General features: G+C 32.5%; 1 protein-coding gene across 2 annotated transcripts; it reads left to right on the top strand.

The window, feature by feature from the left end:
* Window positions 1-14453: 14453 nt before the first annotated feature.
* LOC126732738 (uncharacterized) lies at window positions 14454-19441 on the top strand. Of its 2 annotated transcripts, none has more exons than XM_050435734.1 (6): window positions 14454-14921; window positions 15668-15903; window positions 16014-16272; window positions 18168-18347; window positions 18428-18583; window positions 18958-19170. In XM_050435734.1, exons 1-6 carry the CDS (start codon window positions 14892-14894, stop codon window positions 18985-18987), a joined length of 891 nt encoding a protein of 296 aa, XP_050291691.1. In that variant the 5' UTR covers window positions 14454-14891; the 3' UTR covers window positions 18988-19170. The 2 variants fall into 2 exon arrangements, with proteins under 2 accessions (XP_050291691.1, XP_050291690.1); XM_050435733.1 differs by having other exon boundaries at window positions 14475-14921; window positions 19044-19441.
* Window positions 19442-27358: the final 7917 nt, after the last annotated feature.

Genomic DNA, 27358 nt, shown 5'->3' with positions numbered 1-27358 from the left:
ATAATTAATTATAGAAATTTGATAAATGAGTAAGCAATCAAATTCAATATCCTTAAGAAACGCTTTTTCCATTATTTTGAAATCCATTTCTATCTTCTTTGTTTATAAATCTAAACACCCCACCGCCCCCATAAAAATAAATAAATAAATAAACTCTTTTTTCATTATTTTCAAAGTTGTCAAAATCGGGATCTTACGTAAGATTGTTGAAGGCAGGTAGGATCATAGATCGTAGGATCGAATCGTGAATCATAAGATCCTACATATTTTCAGATTTAAAGCAAAAACCACATTGATAATGACTTTGTATGTTGAATAATCACGTAAATTATAAATTTATCCATAAAAATAAAAAAAAAAAACAAAAAAAAACTATGATTTACATCATATAATGTAATTTGCATGTCATACATCGCTAAGTCTATTCTAATGAAACAAATATATTTAAATTTTGATCCAGTGTATCTAAAAAGTTCAATAAATGTTTAATTAGCAACCAAATACCAAAATATTTATCGAGTTCTAAGTTCCAAGTTTGAAATCCAAAATAAGTTAACAAATGGAAACTAGCTAATTACAATATAAAATTCAAAAGCAAGATAAATATTAAGGTGAAGTGAACATTTAGTTATTCTCATTTTAAGATTCTTATATCCACTGTCCTAAATTCCTAATTATCATCATCCATTTGATCATCTATGTAAACATTATATATTTGTATACTAGAGTTACAAAAGACATCAAGATACAATTTCATACTCAATTATTCAAGTTATACCACTTAGCAACAATTAAAGAGTATGCTCAAAAAAATCAATCAATCAATATACAAATACAAGTATAACTGATAAAATTATATATAAAAAAATATTTTAGTAATATTATAATACAAATTAGTATATTGATCAAACAAATTTAACAATATTATAGCTTAAAAGATAACAAAGCCAACATCAAATTCTTCATTTAGAAATGATGAAGCATTCCTTCATTTTGATTACAAGTAAACTAGAAACTAAAAATCATTTGCATAGGTTAACATAATTTTATAAAAATAAAATAAAAAGTCATATCATCACAATATGAAAAAAAAAAAAAAAAATTCCAAAATTTATGTTTTTGATAGGATCGTACGATCTTACCATTTTTACAATCCTAGTGCGATCCTAAATGTTTTGGTGAAGTGGAATCGTAAAATCTTGCAATCCTACGATCCAAATCACGATTTTGACAACCATGATTATTTTGAAATCCATTTCTATCTTCTTTGTTTATAAATCTAAACACCCCACCGCCTCCCATAGAAAAAGACAAAGACTAGTATTTTCTTTTTCTTTTTCTTTTTCTTTTTTCAAATTAATATTCTTAGGTGCTTAAACCATACTTGCTCATGGAAAAATAATTGCAGATTGTTCAAAATAAAACTACTTAGAGAATTCCCTTTCACAATAAGTGTGGGTCTCAAACTTGTAGTTAGAGGAGAGAGGACTTCTCCCAGGAGTGAATAATTTCTCTTCTTTTTTCAACCAAACAATATTTTGCTCAAGAAAAATTATTCTAGCCAAAAATTTACAAAATGAATTTCCAATAGCACCAATTAAAAAGAAAATAAGGCATTCAATAGTATTATTAAAAAAAAAAAAAAGGCTTTTAATAGTTAGAGATAAAAAGTATAATTAATATAAATAAATATCAACGTATACGTACCATTTTCATTTTTTCCCATTTTTTTCAAAACTTTTTTTTTAATGGAGGCCCAACAAGGTGTCAATTAGCAAACCCACATACGAGACTTGTCACTTTCTGATCGCCAAAAAGGCCCAGAATAACGAGCCCAACTTAAGCTTTTAATTGGATAAACAAACTTAATCTGTACTTATTGGAAATGGAGCCCAACACATACGTATATACAAAATAGTTGAATTGTTTTCTCTATGAAACATTTGGCTGTTACTGTGCTCAGCTGAAGTTAATGTTCTGGGCTTCATGAGTATCATTTCCTCAACGAGAGGCCTTTACGCTGTTGGACACTGGAGAGCGAAGACAATTACATACTGGCGTGTTTGGTTTGTGTTTTCATACCTTTCAATTTTTAAATAATATTACACGTATTTTTACACATTTTTTCATCTACACGTATTTCTACACATATTTTCAAATAACAATTTTTAATTTTTAAACACATATACCAAACGGGCTAGAATCCACCAAATGAAAGAAAAGCAATTTAAATCTATTTTAGGCTTGTTTGATTGAAACATAGAAAAGTGAAAAAATATAAAATAAAATGGTAGAAGTAAGAAAAATATACTTTCACATATATTTAAATATGTTTAATAGAAAAGTGGGAAGATATAAAATGTATAGTATATAACTTTCTGTTGTTTGATTAGGAAGAAAAAATAAAAGAAATAAATAATTAATTTAAATTAATTTCTTTTATATCCATATTAGATATATTTTTATATTCTCACAGTAATTAAATTTTAATACAAAAATATATTCTATTAACGAACTGATGCTCAAAATTTATCATGTGTTAACAATAAATTTCTCAAATATGTTTAATAATATATAATTATTTTATTTATTAATACCAAGGCATATATTTTTGACAAGTAACCAAAAACAAAATTTGGGGCCTAAGGCAAAAATTTTATATGGGACCTTTTTATATGTAAACATTAATTAAATAAAATTATATAATACTAATTAAATTAAGACTAATTTGATGTAAATACAGAAATTGATGAATAATACTAGCTAAAATAAGGTTAATTTCAAATAGAAGATTGAATATTATAGTTGAATCAAAAGGAACTTACTTTAACTTGGATATATGACTATGAATAGTAAAGTACGGTTGTAATCTAAATTTTAATTTTATATATTCTTTTTAAGAGAAAGAAATAGATAGATATTATTTGGTATGTGGCTTAGTAGGAGATTAGTCATCATTGGTGATTTATCACATTTGCAGCATTTATTTGAAACATCTTAGGATTTCAATTGGGTTAAATTTTTATTGGTCTCCTATTTTAAAAGCCTTGTTAGAAATGAAAAAGAAAATTACTAAAAATACTACAAAATGTTCACAATAAATGTGATTATGACTGTAATTGATGAATTTCAACATCTTAATTTATTTGTGTTTGAATTACTTTTTTATGTGATTGATGATATGTCAGTTAAATCTATAATAAAATTTGCGGTATTTTTAACATCACTCTTAAAAAAAAGTACCAATTATTTAAAAAATGTTATATTTTTATAAAATTTTTGGCCTTTTACTAAGGGAAATGTGGCCTTTTTTTAGTAGGAAATTTTTTTATTTGTTGTGGGGCCTTGGGCCTAGGCCTAAGTTGCCTAGGCCTTGAGCCGGCACTGGATGGAAAACATCATACATCTCAATTTTTATTCATATCAAACAAATGAAAAACTTGATCTCTCATCCATATTCCATCCACTTTAAAATGGCTCTAGCCAAATGAAATAAAAGTAAAGGTATATGAATTTTTAGATCCACTTTACAATTTTTTTTTTAAGTCCATAAAACCTATTTTCCAGATAAGTATATTCTCAAATAAATTATAACTATCCCAATATCATACAAAGTAGTTTCACCATGCTTTTGTTGAATTGAACAAAAATAGAGTCAAAGGAGGCCAAAAATATAATTTGGCTCGGATGGAAAACATCACACATCCCAATTTTTATTCATATCAAACACATGAAAACCTTGATCTCTCATCCATGTTCCATCCGCTTTAAAATCGCTCTAACCAAACGAAACAAAAGTAAAGGCATATGAATTTTTAGTTCCACTTTACAATATATTATTTTTTTAAGTCCATAAAACCTATTTTCTAGATAAGTATATCCTTAAATAAATTATAATTAACCCAATATCATACAAAGTAGTGTGGCCACGGTTTTGCTGAATTGAACAAAAAACGAAATTAAAAAAAAAAAGAAAAAAAGAAAAAAAAGAGTGGTTCTCTCTTTCTACATCTGATTGGTGATATCATAAATTATTTAATTTATAACTATTTAATGATATAAATAAATATAATAAATTTATATGGGACTTATATTTTTATCTAGGTATGCCCTCAAATATTTTTCAAAAATTCATCTTGAACCTAAAATAGAGATTTATAAAAAGTTACCTCTTATTAATTACCATGTAAATTTTCAATACGGTACATTTGCTCTTAAGAATGAAATATAAAGAAAAAATTAAAACAGCTCATCTATGACGACTTTAAGTAAAGGCATTCTTCATATCATTACCAGTGTGGGACTTGTTGCTTTGTGAGAAAACTTTATATCCCACTTTGGAAAAATAAAAGAGAATGTTAGACTTCCTACACTAGGCTCGTTCAAGAATTTTAAAGTTAAATGTATTGTGGGCCTGAGTGCCTATCATTCTTTTTAGTCAAATGTTGCGTGTGGGCTCTAACATTTTTAGTTAGGTTACCTTTGCTAATTCTGGTGTAACTCTATACAATGTTATACAATTTTATAATATTTTATTAAAAGAGTATTTGGACAAATTATATAATCATAGAATTATATTAACATAAAATTTAGCATGCATATTAAAACAAATAAAATATATAATCCAATTGTGAGGATTTTCAAAATATTCATCCATTAAAAATTTAAGAGCTAGTTTGGGATCAGCTTTAATTTTTAACTTTTAGTTTTTAGTTTTTATGCACAGTTTTTTAAAACCACCTGCATTTTCTCACTTTAAAAAAAAAAAAAAATTAAGATACAAGTATACTTTAGCACACTTTTAGCAAAAAGTTTTCAGTAAAAAACTAGATAAGCTGTTCTCAAATAAACACTAAGAATGACTCTCAGATATTAGTTAAGAATTTTAAACGCAGGAGTCAGAGATTAACCCTTGCGCTACCTAATTGATTAACGACTATGTGTGCATATGATCTTTTTTTTTTTTTTTTGAGAAAGTGTGCATATGATCCCTAACTTATCAATGAGAAACAAAAGCTGCTTGTTATCTTTTTCCTTTTTAAGGAATGTTTCGAAAAATTACAGAGATGTGGAAATTGACCTTATCTGCAATTGCTTTATTATTGGAGTTACTCCATCATTATATAACCATAATCCATAGGTTTCATTGTGAAGAAAGAAATCCTGATTCTTCTTCATAATCTGTTTGGTCACTTCGCTAATGGACAAACCAATATGTGACAAGTATCTTATACATGCTTTAAATGCAACAAGCTTTGTTATAATAAAAAAAAAGCCATTAAATTCATTCCTTTGTTTTAAGTATATGTACTTAAAATATTATGCCAACAACATTCATGCATTGCTTCTTCTTTTTGGGTCTGCTGGTTAATGTATGCCTTTAAAACAAATATAAATAATTTATTTTTGAAAACATTCTATAAAAAATTAAAAAAACTGTCAAATAACTTTTTTATTTTTCATAAAAAAATTTCTTAAAATAATTTACTAAAGAATGATCTAAGGTAATTTTTTTTTTTTTTTTTTTTTTTTTGCCTGTCAATAGAAATCTCTTGAATTCTCTCAGATACTTTATATAAAGAAAGCGATGGCGCATGTGAGAAAATTACTACCTAACCTGACAGAATCTCCATTAATAATGTTTAAGAAAACGATATAGTACGGTATTAGCTAGTTATTATTGTAAACAGGCTTGGGTGCCACAAACTATTCACTATTCAGCGTGGGGTTCACGTTTTGCTTCAACCGATCTCTGTTTATAATGATTTTTTTTTTTTTTTTTTTTTTGTTCATGCCTCTTTTCCTTATGGGCCTGCTGACTAAATTTAAATAAAATCTTCAACTTGAAGAAAACGTTATGACACAAAGTTGTTGCCCCAAAGCACTCTTGGGTGGCGGAGACAGCGGGACTATATAGCTTCTTCGTGGTGAAGCTCAAATAATCATTGTGGGGTTCTTTTTTTACTAATTTATTTATGCAGCATGCACGTCAACAAGTTTGGTAATGTTTACGTGAGAAAGTATCTTATACGACAGTATTATAAGTATGATTGTTGTTTATATAAAATATGTTTATATTGATGTTTTTTCCATTAACTTAATCGTTTGCTTGTTTACATTTTTTCAAAAATTCAATTGTTTTAAGTATGATTGTATTTTAGTCAACTTTTAACAAATATGTAAATAATTTTTTCAAAAAATATAAAAGAAGCTAAACGTAAATCTCCTTGTGTTGCTACATCTCCTTTTCTAATATACTTTTCAAGTTGAAAATTTTCTCCATTTGAAATAGATATATTTCATAAAGTAGATTATATATTAGAGATCTGAAAGTGAAATAAACTTTATCCATTTTAAGTTATTAATAAATCAATTGTATACCATTTATGTGACACAAAAAAATTAATATTAAGTGTGCGTTTGGTATGAATTATTTTTGTCAATTTATTTTACTATTTAGTTTATTTTTATTACTATTTATGAGTCTCATTGTACTTTTTGATATTATTCATGGATCCCACTATACTATTTCAGTTAACTTTTACCTTTATCTACAGTATTTTTAGCAAAAAAATTTCAATTTCAGCAAAATAAACGGAAATGAACCCTTAGTATATTGGCATTATGATAAAGAATAACCACAATTCAGCAAAAGCTATAAGTTCAAATTATTTCATCATAGAAAAATTATTGAAATGTCTCTATTCTCATTTTCAGGAAAATGGTCATTTTTTTTTAATTGCTCCCATTTCATCTACCAAATGGGGATGAATCAATGTTACTCAATTTGAGAACAAGAAAAATCAAAACACAAAAGAAAACGTGGTGGACGGAATTACGTGGACCTAATCATCCTAGTCTATCCACTAAACGGTAAACACAACTCTCTTCTTGAAAAGTAACATGTATTCTACTTATTGTCAATGATGGACACGCCATGACTGAAATGATTTCGTTTGCTTTTTAATATATTACTTTTAGAAATAACAATATTGTTCTCTTTCCTATCTGTTTCCGAAGCAATCGCCTTGCGTATGTATATTCTATCACTAATAAAATTTACCAAAAAATTAAAATGATTTACAGTTCAAATCAATCGTGCCAACTTTATGTAATGAAAAAAGTTTTTTTTTTTATTCACGTCACTCGGTAGTCGGTATCGTGTTTATCTCCTTGGTTCTATCACAACCAAAAATAATACTAATAATAATAATTTCATATTTGATGTTCCTCTATATTCTATAAATCCATGATTAAAACATGAATTTACTGTACAAAGCATGAACCTTTTACTAGTAATTATTAATAAATAATAAAATAATTAGAGATGTGTAATAATTGCTATAAATTTATAAGTGCTACAATGTAACCCTTATTTAAATTAACCAGTTTAAATGATACCTCAACATTACAAAAAAAAACCCGGTCTATCTCGGCGTTTCTTTTACAGCATTTTCAAAAACTAGAGCTATAGCCTATATGTGAACTATTACAGCATTTTTCTTTAATGTTGCAATAAACCCTAGACCTATGGCACTTACGAAAACAAAAAACAAAAAAGATATATAACAGTGCTATCAAAACATCAAGATAGGCATTTGGGCTGTTACCACAATTATCAAAAGCGCCGCGACCTATACAGGTGCTTTTCAAAACATCGGTATAGCCTAGCCAGATCTATTGTGACGGTTCAATATCAACACTAAAGAGCGCCGGTATAGCCCAAATGAACTTATGCGGCATTTTTGAAGCGCCAAGGCCTGGGATTGACTTTTTTTTTTTGTAGTGCAACTATAATGATGTTTCTTGTGATGTCTAATGTTTGTGATTCGAAGTTCATATCACTTTATTTATTTATTTATTTTAAATTTAATCTAATTTGAAATGAAATGGTAATCACGCATACTAATATCTCTGTAAAGAATTTCGAATACTAATATGATTTTAAATTTTAAATTTATATATAATTACTTCAATACATTTAATTTGGGACAATATAAAATTTGAAAAAATGAATGGAAGAAGAAATGGGAAAAAAAGAAGGAAAAATATAAAAGAAGAATTTTATTCTATTACGGTGAACTTCTTTCAAAAGATAAATTTGAGAACACAAATTACTGATCTCATTAAAATATATTATAGCCTTATCGGTCCTTAAAAAAAAATTTTGAGAAGTTTTCCAGCACATTTTTTAATAAGTTTTTACAAACACATTTATCTAGTGGCTTTTGAATCCACACATTTCTGTCTTTAAATAGTTTTTTATTAGGGAGAGAGGTGCCTAAGCTAGACTTTCTTATTCTTATCATAATTTTCTTCTTCTAAGGAAGGTACCTTACTTTGACCGTTTATGGATGGATAGTTTTATATGTAGACTCCAATTTGAATTTGTACTATGTTTTTCGATTTTTATATTATAGCCATTATTTAACTAATGGAGTAAATATTATAGCAATACCTTTTATTTATTTTATTTTTTGTTAAAGAATCATAACATTAAAAAAAAAAAACTAATTAATCTATTACAAAATAGATCGATTTTATCAAGATGCAGCAAAAATTCCAAGTTCATTCAAAATAGGGAGGTATATGGGTTGTGCTGCCCCAATTTTTGCTAAAATCTGCATACCTATCACTTAGCTTCATTTTTTTTTTTTTTTGGTCTTTTATTCTTTGAATTTGTTGAATGGTTGTTTTTTACTTTTTTTTTTTTTTTTTTTTTTTTTTTTTTGGGCATAGAATTGAATCGTTTATTATTACTTCATCTCATTTTTTTTTGAGGGTACCATGCCTTACATATAATTATTTCAGACTTACAACTTTACAATGACAAAGAAGTCAATGCTAGGTGAGAACTGCAAAGAGATGATGTGGGAGCCAGAAGCTTCTGCAAATTTGGAATCTTTTCTAAAAAGTTTAGGGACTAATTTGAATGTGTCAGTGTCAGTGTCAGATAAATTATGAAAGCAAAAACCAAAGGTGTCTGGCGGTGCATATATCATTTATCGTACATTCCATTATATATAATAAACTTTATTATTCAAAATCATGATAATAAATTTTAACAGTAAAAATGTAGTGGTCTCCTCCCAATCACATTAAACAAGAACCAAGATGTAACCTTCTTCTTCTTTTTTTTTTTTTTTTTTAACATAACCAGGATGTAACCTATACATATACATAATTGTATTTAAAAATAAACACATTATTTTTAATCATAAAAATATACATAAATGATGAAATTATTAAAAAAAATAAACATAATTAGATGCATATTAAAATTTCTACCTAAATTTAATACTACTTATAATTATTTTTATTCTAATTTTCAATAAGATAGAAAATGGTGTGATTTTTTTTGAGTAGATATATAATTGGTTATTTATTTTTACATTTTATTAATATTGGACTTTTAGTATTTTTCACTCATTTGGCTCAAAGATTAAAAAACTTTATACCACCGCACTCCCTTGGTGCGATGGTCACTCCACAAGTATAAGTGCTTGTGGAGTGTGGGGGGCAAGGGTCGGGGTTCAAGTCTCCAGGAGGGAGCTTCACACACATATACACTTAGATTAGGCTAGAGTAGAATTCTATCTTGTATCAAAAAAAAAAAAAAGATTAAAAAACTTTATTAGGTACATGACACAAAATTAGCCTTCAATTAAAATCTAATTTGGAATCTAATGGAATTTTTTCTCAGTTTTAGCTTTATATATATATATATATATATATATAGAGAGAGAGAGAGAGAGAGAGAGAGAGAGAGAGAGAGAGAGAGAGAGATTGCGTATAAAACTATATCATTTTCCTATGTTTGGTGGCAATCTTAAATGAGTTAAAAAACAATTTCCAAACTTCCCTTATATAACTTGCTGTGAGATAACATTGTTTTCCAAAAAATATTAGTGTAAAAAAAAGAACTCTAAAAATAAGATATACTTTTTCTATTGACCATATATAATTTCCCATTAACTCATTTTTTATATATTACTAAACACTAGAAAACACATAAAACAATTTTTACAAAAAACTTTCTATCGAAACAAAGTGTGCATTAGCTTTTTTTGACCATTGCATTAAGAAAGTCTCTAATACGAACCCAAAATTTAAATAAACAAGCTCCAAATATGAACCATAAAAGAGATTACCTACAACACTCTCCCCTCCCCTGCACCAAAACAAGGGAAATTATAGCGTACCACAACTTTTAATCGCTATTTGACCACTTAAATTTTAATGAAATAGTTATGTTTTTGTTTAAGAATTCTTAATAATTTTAGCTTAATCAAAATTTTAAGAATTATAATATAATAATTGAAAAGTTTTGTCATTCTACCAAATAGAAAAAAAAAAAAAAAAAAGTTTTGTCACCCTAAATCATGTTTGAGCTAAACTAACGTTCTATTTGTAGTTCAATTAGCATATCTTTATATTTCTAATATAAATTTTTAGTGTTCAAATCCTCAACTCAACTATCATCAAATAATTTTTTTTTTTTTAAATTGTAATAATTGAAAGTTTGTATAACAAATTATGATAACACTAAAACACAAGAGAGAATTTTGAATTTTCTTAAAAAATAGAAATAATAACATATCTGGTATTTTTTTTTTTAGAAACAACATATCTGATAATTTATAATAATTAACATAAAAATTTATTTTATTTATAGCGGTGGTTCTGGTACCACTACTTGCACTTGCCCCATAAAATCAAGATCTCTAGATATGTTTTTTTCCCCCATACCAAAAATAATCTTTGTTCATGAAAGATTTGTAAGCTATATTTTCTTATATGGTGTTCATTAGTAGGGGTGTGCAGCCAACCAACCAAACTTGACTTGACCCGACCCAATTTGTTGGGTTGGGTCGGTTTTTAGGGCTTGTAGGGTTGGTTGGGTTACAAAATTTTTTTTGATAGTAGGTCGATTGGGTTCAGGTCATAAAATTTCAAACTAGCCAAATTGGACCCGACCCACCCATATATTTAATATATATAATTTTTTTTAAATAACCAGCTCTTTCTATCCTATATAAAAGTCAATTAGTTCACACAAACCCTAGAACATTTTCTCTTAATGTGCCGCCTCCCACTCCCCTCTCCTACTTCACTCCCTTTTGAACCCTAACCCTCTCTATCATCACCACCTCGGCGATGGTTCTATCTTTCCGATGGTAGCTCTCTCTTCTGGTGTTAGGTAAAATTTCTCAATGTTTTCTTTATGCTGCTCTATTTCTCTTTCTCTACTTAATTTATCTATTTATCTCTCTTACTGTGGTGGATTAGTATTTATTTTTTCTCTATTTATTTTTTTAGTTTTCTATCCAACCCATGGGTTCAACTTGACCCAAATCGACCCATGTGGGTTAGGTTGGACTGGGTTGGACTTATGTGATAGGTTGAGTTGGATTGAATTTTTTTTAACCCACCATAGTGGGTTGGGTCAAAAAATCCCCTTAAACCAATCCATGCACACCCTTAATCATTAGTACTACATTTGATTTAACATAAATGAAGGAAGACTTTTTTTTTTTTTGTTTAAATATTTGTGCTACGAACCATTGAATGAAGAGTTGGTATTAAAAGGAACTTGTTGAAACATGTAGCAATAGCCATTATCAAAAAATTTGATGGTTCTAAACGCAATAAATGGAAATGGTTGCATGTTCTTTCAAACTTTCAATTATTTACTTGCTTTTCAGTTGACATAAAAATGATCTTCTTTCAAGCTCGTGTCTCTCCTCTCACATTTAAGGTGGATCCTACCATGAATTTAATGAGTGTACCTCACTATAAATTTGAGACAATGAGAAGAGAGAGCAACATTTTTAATGCTCCATAAGTACCTAAGAATTACTTCACGATCTAACCAATCAAATCCTTGAGTTAGGAATTTCTAAACCAAAGGAATTCAAATAAAGTTGACAAATTTTCCAAACTTGATCCAACATAACCCATGCACACTAATAAGAGAGAAAAAGAAAGAAAGAGGAAAGCATTAGCATTAAGAGTTGTAAAACTCCCTATATGTTATTAGGTACCATCAAACCACCAAACCAAAGCATTACTTGGAATGTTATTTTAAAAAAATGTTTCAACCAAGCTATAGTAACATCTTATAAGTAACTATAGCAAAGATTGTATTTTTTTAAAATAGTTTTTTTTTTAATTGTCTCTTACCTCTTTTATATTATTTCTAATTCTTCTTCTCTCTCTCATTATTTTCTCTCACCTCTTTTTAAATAGTGTTTTATTGTCTCTCACTTTGCAGATATAATATTTTAATGTGTTATATAGGAAAATAAAGACTAGAATGTTGGACATATTGTAAAGTGGGATGATATTTCCCAATAAATAAAGTAGTTTTTAAATTGTAAAATAGAACATTTTTTACAACTCTGGATACTAATGCTGAAGAGGAGAGATTAAGGAGAGGAGATATGTGGAAAAATGGTAGATACATGTTCTATTGTTTGGATATCTTAATTAAAAAAAATTAAAAAAAAAAAGGAAAAAATAATCAAAGGGAGTAAATGTACGTTTTTTTGGGTTGTAGCCGGTTGAAATAAGAGCAAAGGAAAATGTATAAAGATTAAAGAAATTCACAATTATATCATTCATTTATTAAATATTATATTTAAGAAATATTAAGGAGAAAATGGAAATTACATAAAAATTTATTAAGCTTGCATCCGAACTGGGGAAATTGAAAAATAAATAAAAAGTTTTTAGCGGGTTTCCTAATATCTCGAAACCCCCCACAAATTGTTTTCTATTTTTTTATAGAAAAATTCAAGTATTAGAAAATTAAATCTCACCTCCAATATATATATATATATATATATAAAATTCCCATTCCTTTTTTGCTTTTACTAGGGGTGGCAAAATTTGACACAACCCGCAAACCTGCAAACCCGAAATGATACGACACGACACGAAACTAGCAGGTTATGGGTTGAGACTTAACGGGTTCATGTCATATTTGAATTAACACAGCTAACTCATTTAATAAACGGGTTAAGTTAGTGTTAAATACATAGAACATGTTTGACCTATCTGATCCGTTTAATTAAATGACATTTTACCAATATACCATTTAAACTATAGGTATATAAACTTATTAGTTGTCGTGATTTGTTTTTTTGTTTTGGACATATTGTGATTGATTATTTGTAATATTGGGATATGCTTTAATTTGAATAATTATTTGTGATACAGTTACTCGTTAGTTCTTAATTTTATATTAAAAATATTTATTTGTTCGTTTTTTCATAAATTTTTTTTTTCATTTTGATAAAATTTAATAAACAGGTCAACACGATTGACCTGTTTAATAAATGAGTCATGTTAGGGTTGAAAAATCTTGACCCGTTTAATAAACATGTTGGGTTAGTGTTGACCTATATAGTCGAATACTCATGAGTTGACATGACACGAACCCGATACGCGAACACGAATTGCCACCCCTAGCTTTTATTCTCCTTTCATCTCCTCTTCCTTGTTCCAAACATTACGTTAGGCAAGATTTGTTGTCTCTTGAATGGTCTTAGTTGAATAGAGCAATTAAAACTCTAGATAATTAAGTTCAAATTGGTCTCAATTTACAAATAATAATAATTGAAAAAGTTTTTATGGGAAAAGAAAAAAAATTAATATTTTAACAACTTTTTTCATTTCTCATAAAAATTATGTTAAATTTTTTTTAAAGGTCATGCTAATGAGTGCCCTAACGACACTGATTAATAATTAATTTAGGAAAGTTTTGATGTCACTTTTATGAGAAATGAAAAAAACTGTTAAAACATTAATTGTTTTTTTTTCTTTTCCCATAAAATTTTTATTTAACTGGATTCTTAACCAATACCCTAAGAACACTAGTTAGCATTTCCTTTTTTTTAAAAATGAAAATTTAACTATTTCTCTAAAAACAATCTATAAATTTTTTCATAATAATTTACTGTTCTTAATTTGGATCTTGTAAAAAATTTAAATGTTGACTCAAAATATTATTATTTTTATTTCTTTCTACGTTGAAAAATTCAAATTAACTTTTTTAATACAACCGACAAATCACCTTTGGGAAATTCAATTTAATAATTATAAGCTTCACGGAAAACAAAGTACAATTGGATTTTGTGAATTTTTCTTTTGCCAATTTATGAAGTTCCCGAGTTTACCATGAAAAAAAAAAGGGTTCATTTATGAGCTGGACAAAAAATATTTATAAAAAAAAATGTTGTTCTTCTTTATCTACTACTTTATTTAGATATTTCATCGTAATAATCAAACAAAAGTCAAAGTCATTAAGAAGTTGTTTACAACTCAATTTCCTCTTCACACGCTTATACGGTCCTGTCGTGCGATAAGGTTTTCGAGGTTTAGAGTTAAAGACTAGCACTTAGATTACGGCATCTGTGTGTGTCACAAATAAATTGGATTGGATTAGAATTATAATATGGATTTTTTTCCTACTAAAATAATAGTTTAGTGAGTTACAACAAAGCGGCAAGGCTAAAAATTAATTGTAATCTCAGAAATTGATAGAGAGAGATAGCAACATGGATGCTCTCACTGTTGGCCTCGGGGAAAGGATTTAAATGGCTTTGTTTTCCATAAGGCAAATAATTCTGCTCCGTTCCAAAGCTAGCTAGTACATTTCTCTTTGGCTCTTTTCTCTCTCTCTCTCTCTCTCTCTCTCTCTTCAATGCAGCTGAATTTTTACTGACAAAGAAGAAAAAAAAAGAAAGACTTGGCAGCTGAGGAGAAGAAGATAAGGGTAGGGGATGACTGATGAGTGAGTGGCAAAGAAAGACTGAAGCTTTTTGCCTTTTGCTTTGAGAACTGAGACCCTCTTTCTCTTTGTGTTCTCCTTTGTCTTTGGGATAGCAATGAGAGAAGAAATCTGTTTCTTCAACAAGGTGCCCATGACTCATTCTTTGCTCTTTTCTTCTTAATTATTATTTTCTCTCTTCATTACCAACTTACCAAAAGAAAAATTGTTACTTACCTTACTTTTCAAATTTGACTTTTTTGTTTGAAATTTAGGAATGGGTCTTTATATTTGAAGCACTGTTTTTTTTTTTTTTTTTTTTTTTTTTTGGGTCCTGGAAAAATTTGTTGTTTTGATTTATGGGTATGGAGGTGGTCTTGAAGAGAATGGTGTTCTTTTATCTTTTCCCACTCTTTACTTTGTTGTTCTTTTTTTTTCTTGTCTTCTTCATCTTCCATTTAAATCTTACTTTTAAAAAAAAAGCTTTATGATAGATAAGTATGGAAAATAAATATAGGGTTTATAGAGGAGTGCTTAGTATTACTCTGCATTTTTTGGATCTGGGCTTTAGATGCATAACAATTTTATCTTAAAATTAGAGATTTTGGGCTTATGAATTACCTCTACCAGTACAAAACCCACTTCAGAAGCTGGTTCAGCTGGAACTTATAGTGGTTCTGTAATTTTCTTGTGTTGTTAATTTGAAAACTTTACACTCCCTTTTTTATTTTATATTTTTTTTTAACTGCTTATCTTCTTTTGACAACATTACAGTTTAAGTTTGAGTGCTAAGTTCATTTCTTTTGTTTCGCCCCCATTGTACCATTTCTTTTAATCTCCCATTACAACGTTTATAATCTAATCTTGTTTTTTCAATTTCTTCTTGGGTCACAGGATACTCTCTTAATAAAGCCTCCTAAGAAATCTCCATTGTTATTAAGGATGGTAATCTTGGTGTTTGCAATGGTCTGTGGCGTTTATATATACTCAATCTGTCTCAAGCAGTTAAGTATCCACACCAAGACTAAACTTCTAAACATCCAACTCATTGGAAGGCCTTGCCCTGATGATTGCATCAAGCTATCCGAAATTCCTTATGTGCATTACCCAAAACCTGAAACTTTTAGCAGGTAATTGACAAGTTCTCTCAAAACTTTATGTTGGGGTTCATTCTATTCTTTATTTTGGGGGGTGGGGGGTCTTTCAGACTTGCTAATTTCTGGTTGTTATGCATTACCAGGGCTGAGTGTAAACATAATCCTGTAAAGTTCTTTGCCATTGTATCAATGCAGAGATCAGGAAGTGGGTGGTTTGAGACCCTATTGAATAGTCATGTTAATGTGAGCTCTAATGGGGAGATATTCTCTGTTAAGGATAGGAGAAACAATATTTCTTCAATTATACAGACTCTAGATAAAGTTTACAATTTGGATTGGTTCAGTAGTGCTTCAAAAAATCAATGCTCGGCGGCAGTTGGCTTCAAGTGGATGCTTAATCAGGTAATAATGTGTTTGAATTCAGGCCAATAGATTATTCACTTTTAGTAAGCAAAAATTTCTGCTATGCACTATAATTTTGAATGAGTAACCGTAAGCAGCCATCATTCCACACTTAAGTCGTTACAGATCATAGATGAGTGCAAGTATTCGTAGCCATTGGTCCAAACATCATACCAGCAGCAGGATTTCTCGTGTCGGATTAAGTGGTTGATTTATAACAGTTTCTCTCTCTCTAATGTTAATGATGTATTGTATTTATTTATAGTCTCTACCCTAGGTAATATGAAGCGCAATCTACTGCACCCAAGACTTTTTGGGGAATAGTCATTTCTCAGCCAGCCACTCTTGATTAATTATTTATGTATATCTCAAAATTCCCAGTCATTCAACTGTCTGATTGGATTTATACTGGTAATGCAAATACAACAATTTAAAATTATTAGCTGCAATTCCCCTCCAATAAATTTCCTAAGACTATTTTTATCTTGTTGCAAGATTTAAATTGAAAACCTATCCCAATCCACCCCTTTTCCAGCCTATTTATTGCCCAGTGAAGCAATTTTGAAAAGATTTATTGCACGGAGTTTGTACTGATGAAATTTTCAATTCCTTAATTACTCGTATAGGTTTGCAATGATTGGAGCTGTGTCAGCTTATCTCCTCATGTTTGAAATATAAATGAAAAAGATTCTTGTGGTCAAGAATTTTTTTGGAAATATTTTACGAAGGCTATGCCTTTATTGACCAGTGGATTGGAGAAATTTATTTTAGTAGTATGAACTATGAAGTAGAATTCTCATAGCTGTCATGTATTCACAAGCTTGCTAAATTTGTTCTTTGAGATGCTAGTGCAATTTGTAGGGTACAGCTTCTAGTTTTTATTTATATTTTTCCCTAGATCAAGAGCAGAGAACTCTGAAGGCTTGGTTGGGAGAGTTAAGGTCTCTAGGTCGGATTATAATGGAGCATTGTGTGGTAAGAGCTTTAGTTAGAAGGTGGCAGAATGGTTCTTCCAACCTTCAGCTCAGAAGATATTACTGATAGCTAGGTCTCTAATATGCACTCTTAAGGATAGGCAATTTTATGGAGAACAGTTGGAAACTCTGGTGTCTACAAGACTTAGATGCTGCATTGCTTTAAAAATCTAGTAACATTGGTCATTTATATGACATGAAAAAACATAATGAGAACATTGGAGTATCTTTACTGCCCTTACTTTAATAGTATATATATATATATTTTCCTAATCCATGTTCAATTGGGAACAGTGATTATCATCCTCCAAAATTTAGTTATCAGCACATAATTTAGAGCAAACAGGAGGGATTGAACCCTGGATGTTACCCCACAAAGGGGGCAGCATGCCAATAGGCCCGAAGGTCACTGAACTTATGATTTGTTAATTACTTATAATAGCATTCTTATCTGAGTAACTGTAGATTTTGCTAATTGCTTTATTGATATGGTCTGGATCAATTTTCTTTGAGTATTGCTTCCAGTGCATTTTCGATTTCATTATCCATGGAGAACAGATGTAAGTGAAGCAGAAGTTGTTTTACTCCAAATACTACTTGATAAATTTAGAATATACATTGTTCTTAGAAGCTATTGAGTAGTGTTATCCTTCATTCATATGGTAACTTCATAGTGGAATACCCTAAGATATTTTATGAACCTACTTCTACATGAAGATAGTGAACTAAGTAGGCAGTAGATGGAGTAGTTGATGTGAATCTGTTTTATATCTGTATCATCGGACTCTGCAATTCTGGCTAGGTAATATTTTGTGAATGTTGAAGTTTTACGAACAAGCTTCTTCCAGTATAATACATGAATGCATAGTTTCATGGTGACTATAGCTGAAGAGCCAACATTTCTTGTCATGGTTCATGCAGGGGTTGATGGAGCACCATAAAGAAATAGCTGAATACTTCAATCATAAGGGTGTTTCTGCAATCTTTCTCTTCCGAAGAAATTTATTGCGTCGGATGGTTTCATTGCTTGCCAATTCGTATGATCAATATGCTAAGCTATTGAATGGAACTCACAAGTCACATGTACATACACCTGAAGAGGTCCCTCTCTCTCTCTCTCTCTCTCTCTCTCTCTCTCTCATATGCATGATCTTGAACTCATTGCTGGTTAATTAATTTAGGCCGATATACTTTCAAAGTACAAGCCTTCAATAAACTCCACGGCGTTGATTACTCAACTGAAGGACATGGAGGTGATAACAGCCAAGGCTTTAGAATACTTCAACAGCACTCGGCACATCATTCTGTACTATGAGGATCTTATCATGAACCGCACTGTAAGGACCTATTCATAAGATCTAAGAGAAGTCTTCTTCATATAAAACCACACAATCCGTTCATGTTATAATTTCTAAAAGATGCCACACAATACCAAAACCATAAACCTATAAATATTTATTTATTACATGCTCGATAAAATGCCCATCCTCAACTTCCCCCCACCCCCTTTTTTCCCCTTCTGTTGAAAAATAAATCAAGTTTTTAAAGATTAATTTATTAATTTTCAAAATATTTTTGCTATCCGTACCAAACTTGCGGAACTTTATATTTTGGATGCTATGAAGTTTGGGTCTAAATTTTAATCTTTTTCTAGTGGTGGTTGATGCCTATTTGGCTTTATCTCTTTATGCTGATGCCAAGTATTGACCAGGCCAGGCTGTGGACAATGTACTCAGTGTAAACATGTCTGTAATTATGCCTCTTCCAGGTGGTCCTTATTCTCCATGTTTCTTGCAGAAACTAAAAGATGTTCAAGAGTTTCTGAAGCTTCCACAGATGGTATTGTCAAGCCGGCAAATTAAAATACACAAAGGACCATTGTCGGACCACATTAAGAACTGGGAAGATGTTAACAAGACACTTGCAGCAACAGCTTATGAGAGTTTTCTCCATGCAGACTATTAGACTAAGTCCGCTAACTTTTGGAATGGTGTATATACCAATTTAACTAATTCTTACAACGGAAGCTGACAGAATACCAGCCATGGTTGAAAGGTTTTGGCTGTAACACCACCACGGAGTTTCAATGCCCTTTGTTGATGACGCCATTCCTTTTCATCATTTTCTTATTGGTCATATGGACACCATGTACAGCAATTGTTTTAAAAGTGCAAGTAGCTCTGCGTTTTCTGGTTTGTGTCGTTTGTAGTCTATTTGTTAATTTGTCATTGCTTGATAGTTACATGGTGCGGTAAATTTTGTCTTAGTTTAACTGTGTTTACTGGACTATGGATAGGAGCTCTAACCGTTTATGTTTTGGAGTTCATAAAATCTGCTTTATGTTTGGGGCTTTGTAAAAGGAATTAAAGGCAGACATGGATATTTTATTCAGGGATTAAGTTAACATATATAGAAAAAAATCCCTAGATCTTAGGGGTGTGCAGAAAACCCATCGACCTACTAAAAAAATCCCTATTTTGTTTACAACTGAGTTGGAATATTAGTTTATATATTAATGTATATTTTGTTTATCAACTCAGGTGGTAAGTGTGATATATTTTTTTTTGCTTAATTTAATAATAATATTAATAAAATAAAAAAATTGTCCAACCCATGGGTTCAACTTGACCCAACCCGATCCATGTGGGTTGGGTTGGGTTGGCCTTGTATGATGGGTTGGGTTAGGTTGAAATTTTTTTGGCCCACCATGTTGGATTGGGTCAAAAAATCCTCTCAACTTGACCCATGCACATCCCTATTAGATCTGGTTAAATAAAATTATCTACTTGATTTTCCAAAAATGTTCCAAGTTGTAACACAAATTGACGTGTGTGTGCGCGAGCAAAAGCTATACTTCTTGTTTTCACATATGCGGTAGAGAGAATCTCTGACCTCATTTCTTCCATTTTGACAGCGTGTTCACGTCAGTGTTGCACAAGGAATTGACGAAATAAGAAGTTGGATGACGTACTAAATCTTGGCTCATTGAAGAGAGTATGTCATGGAAATAGAAACCTGCTTGGTTGGAAAATATTTAGATGAAAGTTATTGACAAGGTTTAAGAGAGAGAGACAGAGAGAGAGAGAGAGACACTACGTTCTCTGCAGGTAGAGACTAATTGCCCTTGACTTCATATGATACCTTCGCAAAACATGCTTTTAAAATAACATCATTCCATAATTTAAAGTAGAAGGTCGTAGAAATTAATGACATGATTGAACAAATATAGATGTACGCTAATTCACACCAATTAGCAAAAAAAATAAATATAATAGTACTTGATGAAGCCGGAAATTGACCTCGTCAGTATGCTCCTCGTCAATGTCGATGGACGAGCTTCAGTGCCTGTTGAAAAGACAAGAAATACAAAGAAGGTTCATTGGCGTGATGCTAGTTGAAGACACTCCAATGCCTAAGTCAGATTATGGCTCTGAATGGATAGTATAATTGTAGTCTATTGAGTTTCTCATGAAGAGCACTTACCTTAGTTCCTTTGCCTTCTATAGTTTGCTTTCTGGCGAATCATTTATGCCTATTAATGCTCCTCTAGGCATTTTTCTCCTAAATGAAATGCGGCATTTAATGGCAATGAAGTTTCTGTTTAATGTGTAATGGGAGGCCATTGGATCATTATTGCCTCTGTAACCATTCCGATGCATTTACTCGTTGTCAACTGGCTTGATGGAATTAACTTCTGGTTTAAATGCAAATAGGCTTGTCTTGTTCATACAGACGGCCTTTCACCGTTTGTCTCGTCCCCGACTTAGATGCGGTTGTGGTCGTCCTTACACTAGACTAGGGGTGTGTAAAAAACCGACGAACCGAACAAACTAGCCAAAACCAACCGAACAGTTGCTAAATTTTCGGTTCGGTTTCGGTTTGGTTTGGTTTCGGTTTTGAATTTTTAAAACCAAAAATATTCGGTTCGGTTTTCGATGGCAGGTTTGAATGCACCGAACTGAATTGAGTCATATTATAATATATTTTATATATAATATAAATTTTATAAATATTTGGGCCTCTTATACATAGTTGGGCTTTTCATTTTGTTTAAAAACATTTGGGCCTTTCTTTTTTAAATATTTTACATTTCATGTTTTCAATTTTCATTTTATTATTAGATTAAGTAACTATAATTAAACTAATTACTAATTAGATATCTAATTAAACTTAATCTAATTAAACTATAAAAGCAAAAAAAACCTTACAGACCCACACGTTCTCAGTTCTTACCCTCATTCTCAACCTCCACTCTAGTGTCCAGTCCCTCTTAGCTCTCACAGTCTCCTCTCATAGCCTCTACTCCATGCCGGCTTCCACGCAAATCTGCCTATACGCAACCTCCACATGAATCTGTCTTTGCAGCTTCCTTCACATGCCAGCCTCCACATGAATCTGCCTTTGCTGCCGCCTCGATCTACCTCTGCCACTGCCTCCACACAAATCGGCCTCTGTCGCCACCTCCACAAGTCGGCCTCCCTATGTCGGCTTGATCTTTTCATTCTTAGTTTCTCACGATGACATTTCTCGATAACCCTCTCTCTTTTTTGTATTTTGGGTTTTGTTTAATACTGAATCAATGCTATTTTCTATGAATCTGTGATTGTGATTTTGAGTTATTATTTTCTTATTGAAAAATCGATAACCCCATGTGATGTTGAGTTATTTTTTTCTTTTTGTGACTGTGAATCTGTGATGTTGATTGAAACCGAAAACCGACTTAAATTGACCGAAACCGAAATACAACCGAAATTGATTGATTTCCAATTATTTTGGTTGGGAATTTCATAAACCGAAAATTTCGGTTTTGGTTGGCCAAAAATAAAAAGACCAATCGAACCGAACTGATTACACCCCTACACTAGATGACCTTTAACCGATACTTGTTAGTTGCCCCCCCATTCCTTTGTCGTTAAGACTTTCGACGATCATAGGAATGTGACCAGATGTGATGGTTTGTATCTTCCTGTTTCTCGAAATTTTGCTTTTGTCTTAAATGCGAAATGACTACTTCCCAAGAAAGAACCACGTGTCTATTCCCTATTCGTGGCGTGTGTGAAATCGCCTTGATTTTGGCGCGCATTATTTCTAGTTTTTCCTTCTTTAGGAAAACCGTTCCTCTTCCTCTACCCTATTTGGTTTGAACTTCGGAGCACTGAGAAACTTCTATACCTCAAATCTTCCTGGTAAGGTCTCTTTTCTTTATGTTTTGATGGTTGGTTTTGAAATCTTTAGCCAAGAGGGCCCCTCGGTTTCCTTTTTCTTTGCTAGACTAGGGGTTTTCCTTGAGTACTCCACTGGTTGGCATCCTCAGGTTGGCTTTTTTGTGTCGTGCTCTACTGCACTTAGGCTTGTTTTGTTCTCTCTCTACCCTTTGATTTGTTGTTCCTTGATACAACACCATTTGGAGATGGTCACTGTTGAGTATAGGGAAGATGACGTTAGGTCGAGTGCTGAGTCTTTGTGTAAGGTGGTTGACACCGTTGCGTCAAAACTGCTTTCGTCTTCATCGTTGATCCCTTTGCATGCCCTTTCTAAAATCTTCTCTTTGAAAGAGAAGCATTTGAATGGTTTTAGGAAAAGTTTTCAATTTCCCAAGGGTACCTCCATTAGATTACCTCGTCTAAGTGAAAAAGCTTGTAGCTTTGCCCGTGGAGAAGTGTACTTCTATGAGGCTGATTTTCTGTGTGGCCTTCATTTCCCCGTCCATCCATTTATCATGCATTTTCTGCATAATTTCCAAATCGCCTCTAGTCAACTCGTCCCAAATGCCTGGAGGATGATTATAAGTTGTATGTCCATTTGGGTGTCCACTTGCGATGGATATATGATAATGTTAAATGAGTTTTTGCATTTGTACCATCTGAAAGCCTCTACCCATTATGGGTATTTTGAGCTTTTACCCTGGGATAGGAAATCTAGGATTGTCAAAGGCTTTCCCTCTTCTTTTCGTGATTGGAAATCACGGTATTTTTTTCATTTCCAGAGCGGGTTGGGAAACCGTATTTGATGATTTCTGGGAGGAAGTCCCAAGATTACTACGAAAATGGGAAGTCCTTGCACTTGGTGCGTACTTTTATCGTCTTTCTTTATTTCTTTTTATACCACTACTACTTGCCCAACAATGTCTATCTTTCATTTTTTGTAGCTCTTGATTGTCCTGAGTAGGAAGATCAACACCATAGACAGATTCATGCAGCCCTTGCTTTTGCTTGTGAAATCAAGGATTTCGACGACTTGGTTGATCCTCGTCACTTGTTTGATTGCTGTTTGGGACCCGAACCCTCAAAGTATGTGTTGGAGAAAATTCGTCAAGAAGAGAAAAGTAAGATCGTCTGTTTTTTAACTCTCAGAATACCTTTGTCTTCGTTAGCTTGATCTCTACTATATTTGATTGCTTACTTAACTTTTGGTTTAGCAGAAATGGCCACTAGGTATAGCAAGGAAAAATATGCTCGCATCAGGGGATTGAAGAATGAGCCCTTGTCTAATCTTGCCATGGACTCGAAGAAGCGGAAATTGAGTGAAGAGAAGGGTGAAGCTACTGCTCTTCCATCCGTCCAAGTTGCTCCATCTTCTCTAACTCCGTCCTTAGAAGTGATAGCCTTTACTCCCCCAACTACTCGTTCAAAAGGAGAAGGCAAGGTTGGAAGGAGCATCTGGGATGACCTTGCAACTGCTATGGGTCATGCTCACAACATGATCACAGATGACAAACTCAAGGGCCTGTTGTCTATTCCTTCTCACAAGTTGGTCAGTTGCCATATTCACAAATTGGTGCAGGTATGCCCCTTTTTCTTCTTTAGCATCCTTTTGTACTTATTCGTAGATGTATATGCTCATAATCTCCTCTTTCTTTTTTATCCCACCAGGTCCTCGGGGAGTCTTTGCGTATAAAAATAGATTATTTGAGCTCTGATGAGAAGGTTGTGATGGCCAACTCAAAGTTGGAATCCGTCGAGGTTGAAAGTTTGAAGTTAAGGAAGGACCTGATTGTTGCCATGGATGAGACAAACAAGGTGAATGAGAAAATAACTGAAGCCTTGCATGTGGAGAAAGCGCTTGTTGTTCAGAAGGATGAAGAGATCCAAGCTACCCTCCTGAGAATTGACATGGAAAAAGATAAGGTCGTCCAGAAGTTCATGCAGTCAGAGCAGTTTTCGGACCTTCAGTTCATTCAATACTTTAAAGGTTTTGAGCTTCTGCGAAGATGGACGATGAAGCATCACAGCTTGGTCGTGGACTTCTCTAACTTAGACTTTGAAAAGATTGACACCGAAATTATCATTGATGAGGCCAAGGAACAAGAAGAAACTGAAGCTGATGCCATTGTAGAGAAGGATTTTGCTGGGAAGGACACTGTTGGAGGAAAGGCTACTGACGAATCTGCTGTACCCCCTTCTTAGAACATACATATATTTTTATTTTAAAGTTTTTGGAAAACAATGGTTGTCCTCTTGTTTTGGGGCTTTAATTTTTATTTCTAAACATCTTTTTGCCTCTTTGAAATTGTTTAAAACACTTATTGCGTCTTGGTTTTAAGGCTTTTGCTTGTCTTATTTCAAAGTTCTTCTTGAATGCATCTTCTTATTTTGTTGAATCATGTTGAGATTCTTTACAGGAAGTTTAATGCTCTTGGCCAACTCATGGTTTTCGTCATGTTTGGGAAGTTTGTCACTGTTAGAGAGAATAATTCCGGCTTGTAATCTCACAGATGAATTCTTTTGCCACTAACATTGCAACTTGAATTTGTTGTTTTGCAAGTGCTATGATTTAAAATAGTCTTTTCATAGACAGAGTTTTTATCTTAGAAGTTATGACTTAACCTCACTGTTGTGATTTAATTTTGTTATGGTTCAAACTCGTCGTTGGAGTCTTTACCATAGACGTCATGATTTAAACTCGTCATTTCATTGACGGAATTCTTATCATTGAGATTATGATTTAAACTCATCAATTTGTTGACAGTCTTTATCATTGTGATTTAAACATGGAGTTTTTATCATCAAGATTATGATTTAAATTCGTCATTGTGTTGACGAAGTTTTTATCATCATGATTTAAACATGGAGTTTTTATCATTGCAAGATTATTTGCTTTATTCATCCTTGCTTATCGAAGGTATTACAAGGATAATACTTGACAAAAAATGGAAAGTGCTGAAAGTAAAACATATGCATGAAACCAATAAAGTCTCACTTATCTGTTGGTGAATAAGACGAGGTGCTCCAGACATTGGAACTTATTGATGCTGGGTGTCAGCTTTTTCAATGATAGTACTTCTTGAGGTGCTCTGCATTCCAAGGATGAGGCAAGGGTTTTCCATTCACATCTTCTAAGTAATAGCTCCCTCTTCTTGAGTAACGAATGACCTTGTATGGGCCTTCCTAATTGGGGCCTAGCTTTCCTTGTGTTGGATCCTTAGTGGCTTGTGATACCTTCCGTAGGACCATATCTCTAGGATTGAAATGTTTCAGCTTCACCCTTTGATTGTGGTACCTTGTCATCCTTTCATGATATAAAGCCATTCTTTGTGTTGCATACTCTTTGACCTGGGGCAAACAATCCAGAGCGAGTTTGAGTCCCTCGTCATTACTATGTTTGTTGTAACATGTGCGTCTAAGGCTTGACATTCCAATCTCCACAGGAATTACTGCTTCTGTTCCAAATGCCAGTTTGAGGGGCGTCTCGCCTATTGGTGTTCTCGTAGTCGTCTTATAGGCCCATAAAACTCCAAGAAGCTCTTCAAGCCATACTCCCTTTGCCCCCTCAAGTCAACCTTTGATTAACTTGAGCAAAGTTTGATTTGTAACTTCAGTCTGGCCATTGGCTTGTGGGTGTCTAGGGGAAGAATAGTGATTCTTGATCCCTAGCTCTTTACAGAAATCCTTGAACTTGTTGCTGTCAAATTGTCATTCGTTGTTAGAAATAATCACCCTCGGGATCCCGAATCGACAGACAATATTTCTCCAAACAAAGTGTTGTATTTTGGCTTCTGTGATTACTGCCAAAGGTTCAACTTCCACCCACTTTATGAAATAATCAACTGCGACAACTAGAAATTTGACTTGCTTTTTACCTGGTGGCAAGAGACCTACAATGTTAATCCCCTATGCTGAGAAAGGCAATGGAGACGAAATGTTCATCATATGCTCTGCTGGAATGTGCTGCACATTTCCAAACTGCTGGCACTTGTCGCACCTCTGGACGACTTGGGCTGATCCTTCTACATGGTTGGCTAGAAGTATCCCGCTTGAACCACTTTCCTCACGAGTGATTTCCACAGATTCCTTCGTGGATCTCACTTAGCACATACACGACATTTTTGGAGTCGAGGCACTTCAAGTAGGGTTGAGAAAATCCCCTTTTGTAGAGCTCATCATTAAAGATCATGAATCTGGACGACCTTACTCTGATCTTTTTGGCCTCTAAAGGGTCTGGAGGGAGCGTGCCATCTTTGATATAAGTGAATATTGGATCCATCTAGCTTCCTTTGGATTAAATGTAAATTACATCCAACCCTTCTATGCAAGGGAGGCTTTGCACTTCCATGTATACTCCAGGTCGTCCTTCATCATTGTTAGACAATACAAGTGTAGCCACTTCGTCCGCTTTTGAATTCTCTTCCCTTGGTACCTGAGTGATCCTGACATCATCAAAGTTAGAAACTAACTAATTGGTCAGTTTTAAGTACCTTTTCATCCTGTCTTCCTTCGCTTCATACTCCTTGGTTATCTTCCCCACCACTAGCTTTGAATATGAATTCAGCTTTAGGTTTCTTACTCCCAAGGCTTTTGCAATCCTCAGTCCTGTAAGTACCGCCTTGTACTCTACTTCATTGTTTGTCGCTGGAAACTGAAGCTGGACTCCATACTTGAGGACATCTTTCTTAGGAGATAGGAGGATCACTCCTATTCCTTCAACACCTATGGCTGAAGACCCGTCCGTATACACCGTCCAGTAATCTACTTCTAGATCTTAATCCGTCATGGTGAACTTGGTGACAAAGTCAGCCAATGCTTGAGCTTTAATTGTCGTTCGTGGTCTATAGTCGATGTCAAATTGACTAAACTCCATAGCCCATCGAACCATTCTCCCTGCAACATCTGGCC

The sequence above is a fragment of the Quercus robur genome, chromosome 6 (genome assembly GCF_932294415.1).
Source record: "Quercus robur chromosome 6, dhQueRobu3.1, whole genome shotgun sequence".
Taxonomy (NCBI): Eukaryota; Viridiplantae; Streptophyta; class Magnoliopsida; order Fagales; family Fagaceae; genus Quercus; species Quercus robur.
Note: the sequence above shows the minus strand (reverse complement) of the source record. Positions and strands in the feature narration are given on the sequence as shown.